This window comes from Notolepis coatsorum, assembly GCF_963971535.1.
Source record: "Notolepis coatsorum genome assembly, chromosome: 2".
NCBI lineage: Eukaryota > Metazoa > Chordata > Actinopteri > Aulopiformes > Paralepididae > Notolepis > Notolepis coatsorum.
In genome coordinates, this window is record NC_140166.1 from 197922665 (window position 1) to 197942561 (window position 19897).

Sequence of the window (19897 nt, forward strand, 5' to 3'; positions counted from 1 at the left end):
CTAGTAGGTAGGTACCGTGCAACATACAAACATGTCCGTGTAGCAACGCAAGCCCATAGCTTACAGCAGTGGTTCCCAAAGTCGGGGTTGCGACCCAAAGGTGGGCCGCGAGCAGCCACGGGAGGGCCGCGAGATGATTAAAAAAAATAAAAATCCAATTTTTTTTTTTTTTGTCAGGCCACTGAACTTAGAAGCAGGCCAGGACAGTGTTTCTAGTTGTATTCTAAAATTCTATTCTATTGTATTCTAAAATCTGACTATATGGTTTTATATTAACTTAATAAATAAACAAAAACGAAAAATCTACTTATTTCAACGAACATTTCAAACTAAATAACAGATTATGCACATAAAACGCTGAAAACAACCGAAGCAACGATAGTATTTTAATGAGGCTATTATTATTATCATTATTATTTTGCAACAAGTTAGCCCTCTCATAAATAGCACATATAAATGAATAACTAACTTGAACTAACTTAATAGGATTGAAGTGATATTTGGCTTAAAAAATCGGTCGCCTGGCAAAAAAATAAATAAAAAAAGCCTGACGATGTGCATTGGGCCGCGGCTCTCTGACGCCTTATTTTCTGGGTCCCAGCCTGAAAAGTTTGGGAACCCCTGGCTTACAGGACAGGGGCCCAGGGAGGGAGCTGTGTGTGTGTGTGTGTGTGTGTGTGCGTGTGCGTGTGTGCCCAATAACGACCTGTTGAATGCAACTACGGTTCAATAGATTCAATTAGTTTAAGAATAAAAAAATTCAAAAAATAAATAAATTTTAAGAGAATCTCAAATACATTATTTTATTTAAGTGTAGGCTATATTTAATTTTTTTTGTTTACAGTTTTTGTATTTTTCTGACATGGGGGCTCAACAATAAATGACAATCAGAAATGTCAAGTTGCATGTTGTTAAATGTCAAGTTGCATGTTGTTATTCTAACCAGCTTAGTTCTGTTGCATTTCCAATTTATTTATTTAAATTATAAAGCAAGAATCGATAAGGGAATCGTATCGATAAAATCTTATCAATTCCCATCCCTACTCCTCAGGTGTGATACTGACCAGAAACCTTTAGCTCCTCCCTCTCCTCAGGTGTGATACTGACCAGAAACCTTTAGCTCCTCCCTCTCCTCAGGTGTGATACTGACCAAAAACCTTTAGCTCCTCCCTCTCCTCAGGTGTGATACTGACCAGAAACATTTAGCTCCTCCCTCTACTCAGGTGTGATACATTTAGCTCCTCCCTCTCCTCAGGTGTGATACTGACCAGAAACCTTTAGCTCCTCCCTCTCCTCAGGTGTGATGGCCTCCGTTGCTTGGGGCAAGCGTATCTGGAAGGTATCTGGAACGTTCTGCATTACACAACAACCCCACTGTTCAAAACACAAGCATTGGTGCGTAACGCAGAATGACATTTGACTCCTGTTGAGCCATTTAGTTTGAAAGATAAGGCTATTCAAGATGAGATTCTAGATGTGGGCATCCATTTGATATACAAACTACAAAAATGCAAGTATAAAGATTAAACATATTAACACGTCTCCTGCATCACAATCTTGGAAATTCATTGTAATGGAAGTGTATCAATAAACCACGTTTATTAAAACAATGTTTATTAATAACTCCCCCCCCCCCCCCCCTTCACTCGCCCCGACTTCATCCATCCCACCCTCATCCCTGTTTGAACCAAGTGGGCGTGGTGATTCAAGCTAAAAACAGATTAGCTGATCCTAGCAAAGAAACCCACGCCAGAGCTAAGTAGGAGTGTGTGCAGGAATTGTTTGCTTGCTATGTTTACCATATTTTACAAGTGAATGCAGGCCTGTGTAGAAGCTGCTGCATTTTCTTTTTGCAACGTTCTCAGCATGTCAGCTTGGCCAACTCATAGGATGACCGACTACCACCAATTACCACAACTTCTCAGAATTCCTCCATGTAGCTGGTTACTGACTGGACATAACACCAGAGCAGGGCAGACAGACACATGTGGACTGGTGCCTTTGGCAGGCAACTCTGCATGAACATTCACTATGACAGCTCCCTTTCAGTGGGCCTAAGGGCATCCTTTGATGTCAATCAGCACACAGTTCTTTTGTTTCGCACAGGCCCGGAATGCTGTGGTCTGCCTGCATAGTATTCAGTAATTGAGTGTGGAACCCATCTAGAGACAGCAGCATAGACCCGAGTTGCCCACATGATTTTGTTTTGCCGGGCAAAATGTCAGGTAGAATTTCAATATGCATGAATTTTTTTGCCATTTCATAGAATAGCATCTATTCCTAAAATAGGCATAGCATTATCTTGGGGACGTTTTTGAAAATTAGGTTTATCCTAAATATAAAAAAAAAAGTCATGCCTGCCTGGTACAACATGCCAGATAAAGCAAATGCACTTCTCCACTAAATAATCTGCTTTGCCTATATTACTAGTACCTACTATACTCCCTCTTTACCACAATGCACTCAACACTGTAGCACCCAAGTTTCAACAGTTTGATGAACATTGTTACTCAGCTGAGAGTTGTACCCTTCCTGCTGACCTGTTGTACAGAACTTTTAAGTTGCTTTGGATAAAAGAGTCAGCTAAATGTTCAAATTTAGTTAGTTATTGCGAGTAAATGAGTTTGGCCTCCAGTGATGTCATCGAGGACACTGAATCCTTATAATATATAATATATTCTTCGGTTAAAAAAATGCAGTGTGGGTGGATTGGGATGAAGGGCGTTTGTTTTTACTGTAGGCTCCTCCCGCTTTGCCAGTACTGTGGTACGACTGATAGCGTGTGGTTTAGGAAGAGGGAGTTTTTCACAAATCCAGCGCTCCCTTTCTCATGCCTGGCTGTGACGTAGTCACGTAACTTTCAGAAGCAGCGCGGATAGGAAACAAACATGGCGTCAGTAGTGTGGGACTTTTTCAAAGTTTCAGAGGAAAACAGTTCGCTTGCTATTTGTAACAAATGCAATGCAGAAGTTCCACAAGGAGGGAAAAGGGCAACAAGCTATAACACATCCATCATAATAAGTCACCTGCAACATCACCAACGCTACGATGGTGTGTTAAAAGCCTACGACGACGCACGAGCAGCTAAAGCTGCTGCAAATCTAGCCCCTTTCCTGACTGTGATGCAACCCTTGGTTGAATACGCACGCAGTCACTTATTCCTCCGTAGTAGCCAGGTTAATTTGCACCACCAAGCACTGCTTAAAAGCTAGCGGTGGGTCCAAAATATATCATATATATTTCAAAAGGTACCCAGCGTTCCATTAGGGTTTCACACACACACACGGCAGGGTTTGAAAGCTCGGCGTTGCTAATAAACATTTTAAATCATTTTTATAAATGAGTAAATAAATCACTGAGCTAGCCTTCGCTAAAATGGCTGCTTCCAAATTTTACAGTAGGAGCGCTGTGATTGATGGGCGCACCAGACACGTGACAAAGCAGCCAGCAATCACAGCACATAAGTTTTACCACGGACATATGGACCGGTGATGTTCGTTTGATTTATTTAATTCTTTTTGAGGCGTGCTGTCCTATAAATGCCAAGTAATAGTTGTTTCATGGACCAAGACCACAACAGTCTCCTCTCCTATAGCGTCAAATGTTTTATCTGCTGACAAAGCACAATACCTGTTGGTTTTTAGTTCACTCATTGTTCAGGGAAACACATTGTTAATGACATTGACGGATTGTGAATTTTGTGATTGACTCAAATTATATTTATTTGGACAAATAAATAGTCACTTTATTTGAAGAGTCAAAACTGTTCTCTTGGCTTTGTTTTGTTCATAGTAGTAACGCTCATGTCATGATAAATCTGGTTAGGTCAAAACTACAGGAATATACATTAAAAAAAAAATATAATACAATAAATATATATATATTATCGGTATCGACCTTGAGGAGCAGAACGTTTTTGGTATCGATATCGGGGTCAAAAAATCAATATCGTGCACCCCTAATCTTAACACATTTTGGGAACCCTGGAGTTAGACAAGAAGATGCATACCTTTTTCTTCTCTGTGCATGCAGTAGGAGTAGGAAGACGTTGGGAACTAGGCTAATGGAGGAACCTACTTACAGTGACTGACGCTAAGCTAGGCTAACGGTGCACGTCTTCCTACTCCTACTTCATGCACAGAGAAGAAAAAAGGTATGCATCTTCTTGTCTAACTCCAGGGTAGATGGCAAATAAGCTAATTTCCAAAAATGTTGGAGTTTTCCTTTAATTACAGCCCAATTAAATGGTAGCAGTACCTATAAGACAATGTATTGCTATTTTGTCATCAACATAATTTCATGGAGCTGTAACACAACACAATACATCACTGGTGGCCATATTCAAACTAATTTACTCTCAATAACTGTCAAACTAAATTAATGTGTGAGTAGAGTTTTTGGATGTGTGTGAGATAAAGCGCTACCGGAGTCTCATAGTACAGAGAGACTTAGAAGGAGCTTCTATCCCCAGGCTATCAGGATGCTCAATGACTATGCATCATCATCAACCCATCCATCTACACTCATTGCACACACATCCACATGCACAGATTCAAGAGTTTATTTATCACATACATAACAGGGCATACAGTGAAATGCGGTTGGCCATGCCTGCTACGATTGTGCAAGAATACAATAGTAATAATAGTAAATAGTAATAAAAATAAGTAGAATAGACATGATAAAATAGACATGTTAATAAATCACTTCAAGGCACTGGGTCCTTATATGTACACTCCTATACAATATACAGTTTAACTTCTATGTCCCTATGCTATACTTGCTGTTACTAGCTATTAGGGCTGTCCCCGACTAAGGATTTGGATAGTCGACTATGATTGGCCATAATGTGCCGTTAGTCGACTATTAGTCGACAAAAAAAAAGTATAATATATATATTATATATATATATATTATTATTATAATTTTTTTTTCATTTGGGCTGTGGGGGGTGCTTAATGTCTGAAGGAGTCGACTGAAGGCTTCTTGTCCTCTGCAAAAGCATGCAATTGGTCCACTGATGGATACATCTTGATATTTGTCTAGTCTAGTGTGTTCATTAGATGGGTGAAATCCTCTTTCAGTGCCTCTGTGCCTGTTTTCGTAGGCAGTTAGCCTCTGGTATGTGTGCCATTAGCGTTAGCCACACTTCTAGGCCTCTTTTCTTTTGGAAAGAATGAAGAAAGAAAAAAGAATTATAAATATATATATATATAATATATATATTTTTTGTATTCGACTAAGAGGTTGGCAGTCGTCTACGGCTCCTTTCGACCGATTAGTAGACTAATCGACTAATAGGGGTCAGCCCTCCTAGCTATACTATGCAATAATCACAACAAATTATTTTCTTAGTGTCATTTTTCCCCTTCCTTTAAAGTGTCCTTTTCTTGTGCGTTTAAAGTGACCTATGGTGTGTTTGTGTGTGTGTATGTGTGTGTTCATGTGTGCTTGTGTGTGGAGTGTTTAGTGTTCAATGTTCTGATGGCCTGGGGGAAGAAGCTGAGCCTTAGTCTCTCTGTTCTTGCTGCGTATATACGGAGGCGCTTGCCCGACCGTAGCAGCTTGAACAGGCTGTTGTTGGGGTGGTGAGGGTCCTTCATTATTCTGCAGGCTCTGGATTTGCACCTCCTATTGTATAAGTCCTGCAGGGGTAGTAGTGCAATACCCGTAGTACGCTCTACTGAGCGCACCACTCTCTGTATGGCCTTCCTGTCCTGGGCCGTGCCGTTTCCAAACCAGGCAGTGATGTTCCCAGTCAGAATGCTCTCTACAGCCCCACACACTCACTTTAAACAAACACTCACCTTAACACTCACTCTAACACTACATTATATTTATCCATTATTAAAAGATTTGCACTACATGCATTCCTCATTTGCACCTTGCCTTAAAAGTTTTGTACCTCATTAAGTCTGCATTTGTACCTCATTGTCTTTCACTGTACTTAGATTGTACTTAGGCCTAAAAGAAGAAAAAAATTGTTTTCGGTTGCCGACCGACCCTGCCGATTTAGGTGCGACCCAATTTATTTTATGAGTTACATTTTTTTTTCATAAAAGTTTCATAAAAATCTTAGTCAAACCTTTAGTATTATGGATATTAAACATGCTGACAGAGTACATGCATCCATGTTGTTGTGAACATTTTTATTCAATAAAAAAATTCCCTATCCATAGTCGCCGTGGGAAAGAATAAAATAAAAAATAAAATAAAAAATAAAATAAAATAAATTCCCTACCTACCCATGGCCTTAACTGACAACCAACAGGAAACAAACAATATTTTTTTTTATGCCTTAGGAGGTTGTAAGTAGGGATGTCCCGATCCGATCACGTGATCGGGATCGGGGGCCGATCACATGATTTTCAGAAGATCGTGAAAAAAGAAAAATTTATGATTTAAATAAAAATAGTAAAGGGAGAGCTTTTGAAAAGTTACCAATGCGTCTGGGAAAGCTGCATTTTCGAAGCATTTTGACTGCAGGGAGAACGCTCGAGGAGAGGGGAACAGCGCTGAAGCCATCAACGGTGGATGATGCAATTATTTTCATCCACAGCGCCCGCAAATGAACAGCGGACCGAAGTAGTTAATTTGTTGTTTGTTCTTTGATTTAGCCGGTTGGCGAAAGTTTGTTTGTTCTTGAATTTAGCCGGTTGGCGAAGTTTTGTTAACGTTGTTCAACGCAAGAGGTTTTTGTTGCTGACGTGACGTTCATCAACAGTGAAGTGGCGAGTCCTGATTTACTCAAATTAATTGGCTGCTGGTTTATGAGTGTTTTCGGTATGCTTTTGTGTCATGAATCATGATGACATTCATGTTTTAGTCTGCGTCTGCAGTGTGGTGGCATTTAATTGTTGCTGTTCAGCTGTTGTTAACCGCTGAGCTATGTCGTTATTCACTTTGTGAGGATTATCGTCGGCGTTTCAGACCAAAATGGAGCAAATCATTACATAAGTCGAACACTGTGAATGTATATAATGTGCAAACAGATTGAAACGTTGAATATTTCTCGTATGAAGGGGCTCAGGATGAATGTAATGTGAGCTACCGTGCTCGAGGCGGGGCTATTGAGGCAACACAGGGGCTTGTCTCGCTTCACCAGTTTCTGACAAATGCGTCAAATTGGTTACTAATAGGGATGCTCGATATTGGCTTTTTTACCGATACCGATATACCGATATTGTCCAACTCTTAATTGTTCTTACTTGCTTGCCTGGGTAAATAAAGGTTATAGATCGGACATCCCTAGTTACTAATGTGAAAGATCGGATCGGGAAAGATCGGTATCGGCAGATACTCAAAATCACATGATCGGGAGCCAAAAAATGCGATCGGGACATCCCTAGTTGTAAGTGTTATTCCTCCTTTACTTTTTTTTTACTGTATGAAGCACATTCTCAGGGGCTCATACAGAACAAAGCATTTCACTGTGAAGTACATGTACGTTTATATGTGACAAATAAAACCAAACTTGAACTTGAGATTGTGTAAAATTAAATCAGTGTTGTTTTTTGCTGAAGTGCCCCTTTGAAGTGTCATTGTTAGTAGGGAATAGGGATGCACCGAAATTTCGGCTACCGAAAGTTTTCGGCCGAAAATGGCAAAAAATGGCCTTTCGGCTTTCGGCCGAAAGAGTTTTTTTACCGAAAATATAATACAGAAACAACCTGTAACCTAACGCGTGTTGTTGTGATGATGTCGCGCTGTCTGGAGTCGCGCTGTTTCTATGTAAACTCTGCGCGCAACGCGTCCAATAAATTAGTCTTTAACATCCTTATTTACTATATGCCCGTCGCGGTTAATCACTGAGTGATCTAATATGCATATTCTTCAGAGCGAGAGGGGGGGGGGGATAGTGTTTCTCACATTGACGCTGTCTGTCGTTGATAATATAATCTCTCGAGCATACACGTTGCGCGTCTACTGTGCCGAGTCAAGAGAGCACATTCAACTGGGGACTAGAAAGGTGCGCTCAGTAGAGAAAAGATGGAATTAATGTGCTGTATGCATTCAGAAGTGCTGAATAAATGTTTTATGGACCCATAATAGTGATTATTTATTATTTAAGTTAAGTTTTGCCAATCATATATTTTTCCATAATCATAATGTTCCACAACATTGGTCAAAAAAATTCTATTCTATGAATCATTTTCGGCATTCGGTTTTCAGCCAACTGTTTTCTATTTTCGGTAGCGGTTTCGGCCAAGAATTTCCCATTCGGTGCATCCCTAATTGTTAGTTATTTAACTAACTCTGTTTCCCCTCGACTGTGCCCATAAATTCCACCTCTCTTTATCATTTAAGAAGAGTTTCAGACAACATTCAACTGCAGATGTCTTACCACCTCTGAAGATGGCTGAGTCTTGGAAAACCATTCAATGAGCGTAGCTCGAATGCAGTCTTGAAGCTGAAAGAAAAGAAGATGGGAAGACATGACTGAAAACGTGACTGCTGGTGGGACCAAACCCTGAAAGTACTTAGCCCCTTCCGTGACTGCGATGTGCAAGCCAGGGGCTTTTGAATCCGCAGTCACTCTCAGCTATATAGCTACCAGGCTCGTTTGGACCACCAAGCACTGCTTCTGAGCTCGGGGTGGGTCAAAAATATATCTGATATGAATTTCAAAAGGTACCCAGCGTACAATTAGGGTTTCACACACCGACGCGCTGGGGTCTGAAAGCTCGGAGTTGCTAATAAACATTTTAAATCATTTTTATAAAACGAGTGGTACTCACAGAGCGAACGTTTGCAAAATGGCGTCTTCTTCTTCTACTGCTTTTTTTGTGACATGCCTGGTGCGTCCAGCAATCACTGCGCTCCCTATCGGTCCCTGTTGGTCATTACCTATAGGCCATTCCAATAAAAAGGTGATGCGCTCAGGTATTTGTGTTTAGTCGTTAGCGCCTGATAAAGCTTTTCGGTAACGAAAGTTGCTAACCGAGGCTAAAAACAAACTAGATATGGATGTGGACAGTGTTATTAATGAATTAATCCAATCCACTTTATTTATAGAGCACATTTAAAAACAACGACGTTTACCAAAGTGCTGTACAAGTCCCACAACATAAGATACAATTTATTTTTTTTATAAAAAAAGATTAAAATAATTCAAAAAGAAAAAAAATTCTGCCCCGAAGCTTCGATTGCCAAAAAAAGCTTCAAAGGTCAGCCCTAAACGTTAGCCAGTTAGCAGCGCCGGGTACATACAGGTAGCAACGTTAGCCAGTTAGCAGCGCCACTGCGCCAAGTACATATAGGTAGCAACGTTAGCTCTCATAACGATAGCCAGTTAGCAGCGCCGGGTACATATGTGACCAAGTCTAGCATTTGTGCCAACATGTCTCCATTTTCATTTTCCAGATTTTTCCAGATTGTGAAAGTACAGAATGTAAGCTTTCAAATGATGTGTCAAACTTTGAAATCTGAGAATGTTTTTTAAATCTTGTAACTCAGTCTGTTGTCTAAAACACTCAAGGGGAGAAAATGCCTCTTAAAGATTTCCACACTTCAGCTAGTTTGGGGAGGGGGGCGTGGACAACTACCCTCACCTGAATGCGCCCATTGTTAACGTTAATGACTCTCTCTGTGTGAATGCCTTTACCTGGCTCAGTGAATCTGAATCCCAACGCGCAGCTCTATTCAGATGCAAAAATAAACCCAGCCCCCACCTCTCCTCTGTGGAGAGCAACAAACTGTTTAAAAACAGCCATTTTTAAACACAGAATTCTTACAATTAGAGTTATTATATCTGTTCGCTGTTATACTAAATATGTTCTTCAACTCTCGAACTGTAGTTATATATAAAAAAAAAAAAAAAAAAAAAAAATTGTATTGCGTCTCTGTGTCATTTCACCCTGGCGACTTGTAGGCATCATCACCAGACTGGGTCACATATAGGTAGCAACGTTAGCTAGTTAGCAGCACCAGGTACATATAGGTAGCAACGTTAGCTCTCATAACGATAGCCAGTTAGCAGTGCCGGGTACATATAGGTAGCAACGTTAGCCAGTTAGCAGCGCCAGGTACATATAGGTAGCAACGTTAGCCAGTTAGCAGCGCCGGGTACATATAGGTAGCAACGTTAGCCAGTTAGCCAGCGCTAGCCAGCACCTGCGAAATCGAGTGCCAAACTGATGATATCAGACGTTGATATCAGGAGCTATCAGTAGCTAGCTAACATTAGACAACGCCTCATGTATAAATAAACTAAAGTGAATAGTTCGTTGACTGGGTCATTTTGTTTAATGCTTCAGTTATGTTAAAAGAGGAGCCCTGAGCTGCTCATACACTAGACTCTTGCCGTAATGGTTTGTTGACGTGGTTATGCAGGGAACAAAATTAACTTTTTGACTTAACAGCCATTTGGCTGGTAGATTTTAAAAACTACCAGCCAGGCAGATTTTTTACCAGCCAAAAATTTAAAATAGCTTTTTAGTATATCGCCCAGCGTTTCCGTTAGCCGGTAATTACCGGTATTTGACTGGCAAAATCTGTTGAAGTCCGACATATTTAATCTCTCCGGTCATAGTGTCCGGTGAAAATAGTTCCCTCTGGGCACAGTTTGATTATTTGAATTGTATTTGGATGGGCTGGAGTTGGGTGGCCTATGCGATGAACGAAACAATCATTGCGTTTGTTGTCGTTGCTTCGCTCAGCGAGAGCTTGCTGCTGGATTTGCGGAAGGCATGCAGCTGCAGACCCACAGAACCCACCAGCTTTGCTGGCACAGTGCGGTCCCCATACCTGGAAAGCTGCTCTGCGGGTCTGCAGCTGGATGCTTCTTGCAAACTAACTGCGGCCGGCTCGCGCTGATAACAGCTTTCATTGTTGGACCGGCTGCTTGGTGGAGCAACGATGAAACGAATGTAATGAATCGTTCGTCGCATGGGCTATTTAATTTTGGCCTGTTTTGGTACGGTTCGGGTGGTCAAGTTGTGCTTGGAGGGAGTTGTTTTCACCGGACATTATGACCAGCACCAAGTCGTTGGGAGGTGGAGATATACATCACGCAAACCCGGCCACGATAATGTTGCCGTCTCTCTCTGCAAAATTTCTCAGTTCTTCGCTTGATATAATTAATACAAATGTCCAATATAACGGAATTCGTTAGCTCATAAAAATGTGATTATAACAGACTGCCGTTTAGTGTCGGACCGACTGCCCACATACGCGGTCTATTTTATTTCAAGTCAGCAGCAGCACGGAGTATCGAGGGACTTATTTTATTTGGAATATATTAATGACTGTATACGCAAAAGTAGCCTAGTTTTAAATAATAATATTATAAATCTACATGCCTTGAGGATGACATTCTTTATATAGTCTGCCTATAAATTGTTTTAAAGCTCAATAAACTATGACCGGAATTAATCTCATTTGTCCGGTAGATTGAAATCTTGCAGGTCACGGAGACCGGCAACAATTTTTTCTAACGGAAACCCTGATATCGCCATGTGTTATTATTACTATATAATACTCTCATATGCTATTTTCAATTAATATCATAAACAACATAAGGAATATTAGCATAATTTTGAGTGGACTGAAGGAATGAGTCAGCGTTAATGGTTTTAAATGCAAATAATTTATTGAAACATAGAAGTGGGGTCGGGGACGCGTCTTCCTTAATGACAAGCAAGCAGTGCAAGAATGTACCGTAGTGGCGTGCAGTAATGCGCCTTTCATTTTCCTTCGCCCAGGTGCGTGCACCGGCGGCGGCGGCGTGCTCGCTCGGCTCAGGTGCGTGCGTGTTTTGTTTTTCTACTTTAAGTGTAAATACCATACAAATATAGTAAATTACCTTTTATCAAACTATTAACCATTAAATAAAGGTTGTAATTCCTTCATAGTTAAATACAGTAGAGGTTGCATACTTCATTATCTAAAGATGGTAAGTTAGAGTGTTGTGTTCACTCATAGTTAAAGACTGTAGAGGTTGCGTACTTCATTATCTAAACATGGTAAGTTAGTTAGAGTGTTGTGTTCAGTCAGACAGTAGACAAGTAGAGGTTGAGTACTTTATTATCTAAACATGGTTTGATTGATTGATTGAAAAGTTTATTAACAGATTGCAGAATGGGTACAGTACAGTACAGCTCAATACATACAATTGTTAAGGGGATGCAGACCAGAGAAAGACTTGTCTTGTTTACATCAGGGTCCCCCATTTTCAATTCATATATGACATACATGACATACAGATAGGCAGTACTGCTACGCCTATACATTTATGACATATCAGATTTGCAAATACAGTACTGTTTGTGATACAAAAGTGTCCAGAAAAAGGAGTGTATATACATTTGGCGTAGAAACTGTACATTGGTGAGTTAGAGTGTTGTGTTCATTCATAGTTAAAGACAGCCGAGGTTGAGTAGTTTCTTCTGATATTCCATAGTAAAGTACACGTTAACGTTACAATGTGTTGTGTTCACAACAGCGTTTAGTCCGACGACGCGTCGCGATAATATACTATATTCGCGAAGTACACGTTAACGTTACAATCGTCGCGATAATTATACTATATTCCATAGTAAATTACACGTTAACGTAGAGCCATATGAAATCCGTTTTATTATTTTCCAAATTCCATTTTATTTTTTCCCAAATTCCGTTTTTTCCGTTTTAATATTTCAGAATTCTGTATTTTGCTTTTTATGCTCATTTTACCATCAGAAATAGTGTCTAATAAGTGGGAATGAATAAATGTCTACAATTGAATATGACATAACAGTCCATTTAATGTTTTTAAGTGCTGCAACTCAGAAATACAGTTACATTTTACACAATACTTTTCAAAATAATATTGTGACAAAATAAAAATACACATTTCAAGTGTAAACAATAGATACAGCTAGCTACTACTGACATTATCACAATGTCAGTGACATTATCACAATGTCAGTAGCCTAGCTATATCTATTTTATTGTGATGAAATATAGTAATGCATAATTTAGGCACCTTTAGTTTAGTTTATTTCGTTTATAAAGGACAGTGTATAATGACAATCGTTTGCATTAAACAAATGGATTGCACCAGATTTAGCAAGAAGCTATCATTTCCATCTATAGTCCTATGTACTGTAAAACGTTTCATAGCTATTTAAGTTTATTTCGATTATAAAGGGCAGTGTATAATGACTCGTTTGCATTAAACAAATGGATGGGTGCACTAGATTTAGCAAGAAGCGATCATGTCCTAACGTTAACTTATAGCCATTTAATCACAATAGTGTCGCAAGTGTTTTTGTGGCTCCAGTCCACGGAACGTTGACAGAATTAGCAAAACACCTTATCGCCGGAGGCATAAAAGTCATTAGGATACTGCTCTGCTCTGAATTGAGGGCTTATTGGGGAATTTATTAGCTTCTTGACGATGTAAACACCGAAGCAGCGAGACGCTTGGGAGACTGCCTGTGTTGTGTGTAACCCGCTCTAGCGTCCGCCTCCCCGGTCGCGTGTGCACCAAGCGTTCCACCCAAAAACGGAATTTCAGTCCAGATTAGGCCAAATTCTGCAATATTCCACGTTTTGCAGTTGATTCCATTTTTATTGGTCAATTCCGCGATTCCGTCCGCGATTCCGTGAACGCGGATTTCATATGGCTCTACGTTAACGTTACAATGTTGCGTTGTGTTCACTCATAGTTAAAGACAGTTGTGTTCACTCATAGTTAAAGACAGCCGAGGTTTCAAGTGATTCGTTGCAATGTACGCGGAAATGCCATAGCATTTGTCTAAGCGGGGCCTGAAAAGAAAGGCGCTTTACCGTACTGGCGTGCGGTGACGAATGCGGAAGCATTTTTGCACTGCTTGCTTATCATTAAGGAAGACGCGTCGGGGACACACACACTGTTTCAACTCACCACCCCCGCATCATATTGTAGTCTAGTCTGTCTTCAAACTTCCACTCCTCTCGAAACCTTTTTATATTTGAATATCAACATTATCTGTGCATCCTCAGTAATCCTCAGTTTACTACAATATACTCCTCTCCTGAGTCCTGACTAGTGACTTCATCGTCTTTCCAAACGCACGCGCACACACAGAGAAAGGGAGTGCCCCCCCCCCCATTTCCCTTTCCCCAGTCCACACCGTCTGCTGTTCTCTATGGCTCTGCCGCTGATCAGGATTAGCTTGTTAGCTTACGCTAACATAGCGTTCATTTCGGGCGATGTGGGCATAAAGGAATGGCGACGATGCAATGCATGTTAGATGCATTTGACCCGTTGTGAGAAGAAGAAAAAACCACAGACTTATTTCGGCTCGCAAAATAGGCGCACTGCTGTGTAGCTCTGCTCTCAGGGAACAAACTTAACTTTTTGACTTACCAGCCATATGGCTGGTAGATTTTAAAAACTACCAGCCAGGCAGATTTTTTACCAGCCATTGGCGGTTGGCTGGTACTTATTTTGTTCCCTGTGGTTATGTGAGGGGGAGGAGGAGGGGCAAGGTGTGCACTGCTGCAGCAGATTTAGGAGTCTGATCTGACGGTCACAGAGCTGAGGGAGTGCGCCCAGTTAGCTGTAAAAATCCATAGATTAGCCGCACCGTTATATAAGCCGCATTGTCGAAAAATGCGAAAAGAGTGTAGACTAGATGTATAGTGGGGAATAGTCCTATTAACCATCTAGTGTCTGCTGAGTCCTCCTGTCTCCTTACAGTGCTGGCTCAAGATTTAAGTTGCAATAATACATTGATTGTTTGGAAAGTGCAATGTTTAGAATATTTTCCTCAAACTGAGCTACGCAATCTGACACGGAATTGCATTTTCAGGTGACCTGCCATGCCAAAATTAGGGTTCCTAATGGGTTTCCTTAATTGAAGTTACCTGCCAGATCACTTAATTTTGCATGGCCAGTTATGCAAATGCATCATGTGGAAATAAAAAGCTAGCCTATATGCAAAGAGTGCTGGGAGGATAAACATTGCACCAAGGTAGTGCAAAAGCCAACAAAGTAATTTAATGTCTTTACATTATGTCACGCCAATTTGGCAAGCATTTATTTTTCACCCAACCTTGTCCTATGCACTTGAGCACAGTAGCGGTCGGGTCTACCTAACAGCTACAGTAAGTGTGCAGTATACTATATGTAGGGCTGACCTTCGATTATTTTTTTTTGAATTCGAAGCTTCTGGGCCGAGATTCGATTTAAATTCGAAGCTTCGAAATAAAAATGTTTAAACGAATATATATATTAAATATATATATATTTTTTTTTATTATTTCTTTAAAAATTTTTTTTTTTTTAATGTTGTGGGACTTGTACAGCACTTTGTTCAACTGTGTCAGTGCTGTAAAGTTTAAACCTTTTTAAATCTTAGACAAACTAAACACTTTGCTTCCATGAAATATTGTAAGCGACGCGTCATTTGAGGCTTTATAAAAGCAGCACAACGAACACAAATCTGTCAGTACCGAGTCCGACCTCATCTTATATAACAAACAGCATTGCTTGTTGTAGTTAACAAAGAGTGGCAGTTGATTTGCAAAAAAAAATATATCGAATTTTATTTTCATATTCGAATCCCATGCGCATCGAACGAAACTTCGAAGCAAATTTCACGTGTACAGGTTATGTCAAAATACTTCCCAAAGGTCAGTGAATACCACAACGACAACACCAGAGGGAGCTCCACAAATCATGTTAAACCCAGATTCGGCTCAAACAAGGGACTAAACACGTTTCACAATTATGCCACATCAATGTGGAATGCCCTACCCACAGCTGTAAAGGAATGTGAATCACTACCCACTTTCAAAACCACTCTCAAAGAGCACCTACGGGAGACTGCAATTCGAAACTGGCCCCTGCAAATGTCCTAACCCAACCCCCTCCAATGTAGTTATCCCCCCCCCCCACCCAACCACCTCCAATGTACAGTTACCCCCACCTACCCAACCTCCTCCAATGTACAGTTTCTTCCCCCTCAAATGTATATATACTCTCTTTTTAGACCCTTTTTGTACTCATAAACAGTGCTGTATATTTGTAGATCTGGGATGTCATAAATGTCTAGATGTAAGAGTACTGTTGTCTATCTGTATGTCATATATGTTATGAATTGAAAATGGGGGACCCTGATGTAAACAAGACGAAAGTCTTTCTCTGGTCTGCATCCCCTTAACAATTGTGTGTATTGAGCTGTACTGTACTCATTCTGCAATCTGTTAACATAATCAATCAATCAATCATGTAAAACAGGTTTTTATTAAGCTCACTGTACTCCACTCTATACAGGATACCTGAATGAACGAATTAATGAAAACTTTATTTAACAGATTGCAGAATGGGTACAATACAGAGAAAGACTTTCGTCGTGTTTACATCAGGGTCCCCCATTTTCAATTCATAATGGTGGTGCAGTAAAGCAAAAATCAATAAGCTCCAGGTGGCATTTATTAATGATGCATTCAGAATCTTCCATAAGCTTCTAAGTAGAAGTGATATGTTTGTTACTTGTTCCCACCTTTCATGGTGTGTTGAGGAATTTCATTTATAAATGTATGTGTCGGTTAACGTTAATTTTGGAAACATTGGAACGAATGTCTCTGTATGCGTTTTAAATCAATGTGAACTGTGAACTGTAAACAAGACTTAAGTCTTTCTCTGGTCTGCATCCCCTTAACAATTGTATGTATTGAGCTGTACTGTACTGTACCCATTCTGCAATCTGTTAATAAAGTTTACAATCAATCAGTATATTTGCATATCGTATATGTCACAAATGTAACTAATACACCTGTATGTCATGTATGTCCCTATGCCATAAATGTCATGTCATGTATGTTGGGTATGTCTGTTATGATGAATTGAAAATGGGGGACCCTGATGTAAACAAGACAAACGTCTTTCTCTGGTCTGCATCCCCTTAACAATTGTGTGTATTGAGCCGTACTGTATTGTACCCATTCTGCAATCTGTTAAATAAAGTTTTCATTCATTCATGCCATGAACCTGTACATATTCCTGTACAGTCTGTCCTCCTTATTTGTATTGTATTGTTCTCATTTCTCTCTTTATTTACTGACGTGGATCTACGGATATGTCTGAAATAAAAAGTAATCATTATCTAAATCACGATTCATCTGTTGGCTAGTCTTCCTCCTGGTGCAATGCATTCAATCAGCACAGATATAAAACAGATATTGCGTTAGCTAGTATGCTAACCAACTTGCTAACGACCATCTTTGGTTAGGCTGCTATGCTAACAGGCTAAGCTCGCCACCATGTAATCAACCAGGCAGGTAAGTTAGATCAGCTAAGCTACTTTAGTCGTTAGGAGTTTATGTTGTTAACCTACCTCTTCACTTGGTGAGGACGGGCATTTCTTTTTTAGACGACTCCGGTTCACCAAGTTCCCAGTGTGGAGGTTCAGAGTGGAAGCATGATTTAAATTAACGTTCATGTTTTGAGATTCCATGTGGCTTTTTCTACTAAACGAAGGGACGTTAGCTAATAAGTTGCTAACCTGAGTCGTATAACGTGACCGAACTTTCACCTCGTTCTTGACGGCTGACAGGAGACAAGAGACACCTCCTTGAACTACAGTAGTACCCACTACTGTAAAATGCAGCAGTCAGGATGACTTGCAGCATGTGTAGCACCCAGTGTGTATTCCACTTCAAGTGTTGCGTGTGGCCGATGTGGAAGCGAGCTGCTCGACCACGCCCACATGAAGGTATGGATTCCGTAGAGAAGGTAAAATCTGACATGGACTTTTCAATTGAAACTCTTTGGATTGGACCGATTGGACAGAATGGTCCATGGTGGAATGGACTTCAAATGTATGGAATGGTATATAGCTAATTCTCCACTCCAACACTAGATGGTGTTGTTGTGTTACTTTACTGTATGTGCTTATGGTGAATCCCAGTGTGGAGAGGAGACAGAGGATGGAGATCGGACCTTCAGTATGTCTCTCGACTGTCTACACTACACAAAATGCAACTCAGGTTGATACAACCGTATGCTGCAGGATAAGCAGGGTTCCGTTTTCTGACATCCATGAAGCTGGTCTCTGACAAGAACACGTTACAGGTTGAAAAAACCCTCAGCTCAGAACTTGGCAGAATCTGCACCTGGCTCGCTGATAACAAACTATCATTAGGCCTACACCTGGGTAAAACAGAAATACTGATCAAATAACTAACTCAGCAAAACCAACGGCTTCTCTGTTAGAGTGGGTGATAATATTGTCACAAGGAAAGATGAAATTACATACCTGGGCTGCGTCTATGCTTTAAGCAAGTGGCTTGTCCTTCCGCGTTGCTCTGATTGGCCGCTGATCTACGCTAGTTTCGCCCCCACGCTAGTTTTGCCCCCACGCCGGTATGAGCGCGCGCATGAGCGTAGATAATAATAATAATAATGCGAGAGCCCTCGCACACACGCAGCGTAGATAATAATTATAATAATGCAAGATTGTATTGTTTTCATCTCTCTATATTAACGTGATTCCATCAACACAACATAAATGTTCAAAACACGACTTCATTATTGCTTATCTCTGCACATTATTGCTTATCTCTGGGTTATGGGTGGACGAACAGTGAGTTTTAATATTGAGCACGGCATAGGTAATATGCTCTTGCGCGTGACGCGACTTTGGGCTTCATTATTCAGCCACAGGCAGGAGTTTTTAGATCACAGGCTGGTCATGCATAATCTCGCCCACCAGACTCTTCTACCGAATTGACTAGGTCGCGCAAGTCAATCAATAGATTACACTTTCTGTAGGCCTAACACTCACCTACTCATTCTGTTGTGACACAACATGACATGTTAGGGTTGTCACCTTCCGTGATCATGTTTGAACCAATGTGTAAAAAATCTGTTTTAGATTAGGCTGTAAAAATCTGTTCTATAGGCTATATTTAGTCTAGTTTATTAGACAAAGCATTTAAAATCACGTTAATATAGAGAGATGAAAACAATACAATACATTATTTCAATTGATATGAATAGCTAGTTACGTTAATATAGAGCGATGAACGTTATTTCGATTGATATGAATAGCTAGTTACGTTAATATAGAGAGATGAACGTTATTTCGATTGATATGAATAGCTAGTTACGTTAATATAGAGAGATGATACATTTATTAAACGTAAAAAAGATAAAAAAAATTGAACTAAGAGTGATTTGAACTTGTGACCATAGGCTCCACAGCCAGCTGACGAACAAGTTGAGCTAAGTGCATCAATGTTTGAACTGAGTGACTAATGCATAATTTACACTTGTGCCAATTGCGTGCGTTTGTCTAATATGTCATGTTCTACGATACCCATTTCAGCGTGCGTGTGTGCGAGGGCTCTCGCATTATTATTATTATTATCTATGCTGCGTGTGTGCGAGGGCTCTCGCATTATTATTATTATTATCTACGCTGCGTGTGTGCGAGAGCTCTCGCATTATTATTATTATTATCTACGCTCATACCGGCGTGGGGGCAAAACTAGCGTGGGGGCGAAACTAGCGTAGATCAGTGGCCAATCAGAGCAACGCGGAAGGACAAGCCACTTGCTTAGAGCATAGACGCCCCCCCTCCCCCCACCCACCTCACCCACCCCCTCCCAATGTACAGTCTCCTCCCCCTCGTATGTATATATTTTCTGTTAGGATCTCTGTAAATGTCTGAACACCCTCCCACCCACCCACCCCCTCCTAATGTACATTTCCCTCCCCCTCGTATGTATATATTTACTGTTAGGATCTGTTAACAGTACTGTATATTTGCATATCTTGTATGTCACAAATGTAACAGTACTGTATATCTGTATGTCATGTATGTCTTAAATGTCATGATTAGATTAGTTTAGATGATTAGATTAGATTTGTATATCTGTATATCTGTATGTTGTGTTTCAAGTTTCAAGTTTCTTTAATAGTTGT

At 40.4% G+C, this 19897-nt stretch overlaps 1 protein-coding gene across 3 annotated transcripts in view; it reads right to left on the reverse strand.

Annotated features, from left to right (window-relative positions):
* The window catches only part of gclm (glutamate-cysteine ligase, modifier subunit), a 36764-nt gene extending 19186 nt beyond the window's left edge, over positions 1–17578 (reverse strand). Inside the window, exons 1-3 of one of the 3 annotated variants that reach the window (XM_084338148.1) lie at positions 17307–17578; positions 8348–8410; positions 1269–1353 (exon numbers count right to left, since the gene is read on the reverse strand). In XM_084338148.1, the coding sequence (XP_084194274.1) occupies positions 1269–1353; positions 8348–8410; positions 17307–17426 (268 nt within the window). In that variant the 5' untranslated portion in view covers positions 17427–17578. Of the gene's footprint in view, positions 1–1268; positions 1375–8344; positions 8411–17306 lie in introns of all 3 variants that reach the window. The other 2 variants (XM_084338147.1, XM_084338146.1) reach the window with 2 other exon arrangements.
* Between the last annotated feature and the right edge of the window lie 2319 nt (positions 17579–19897).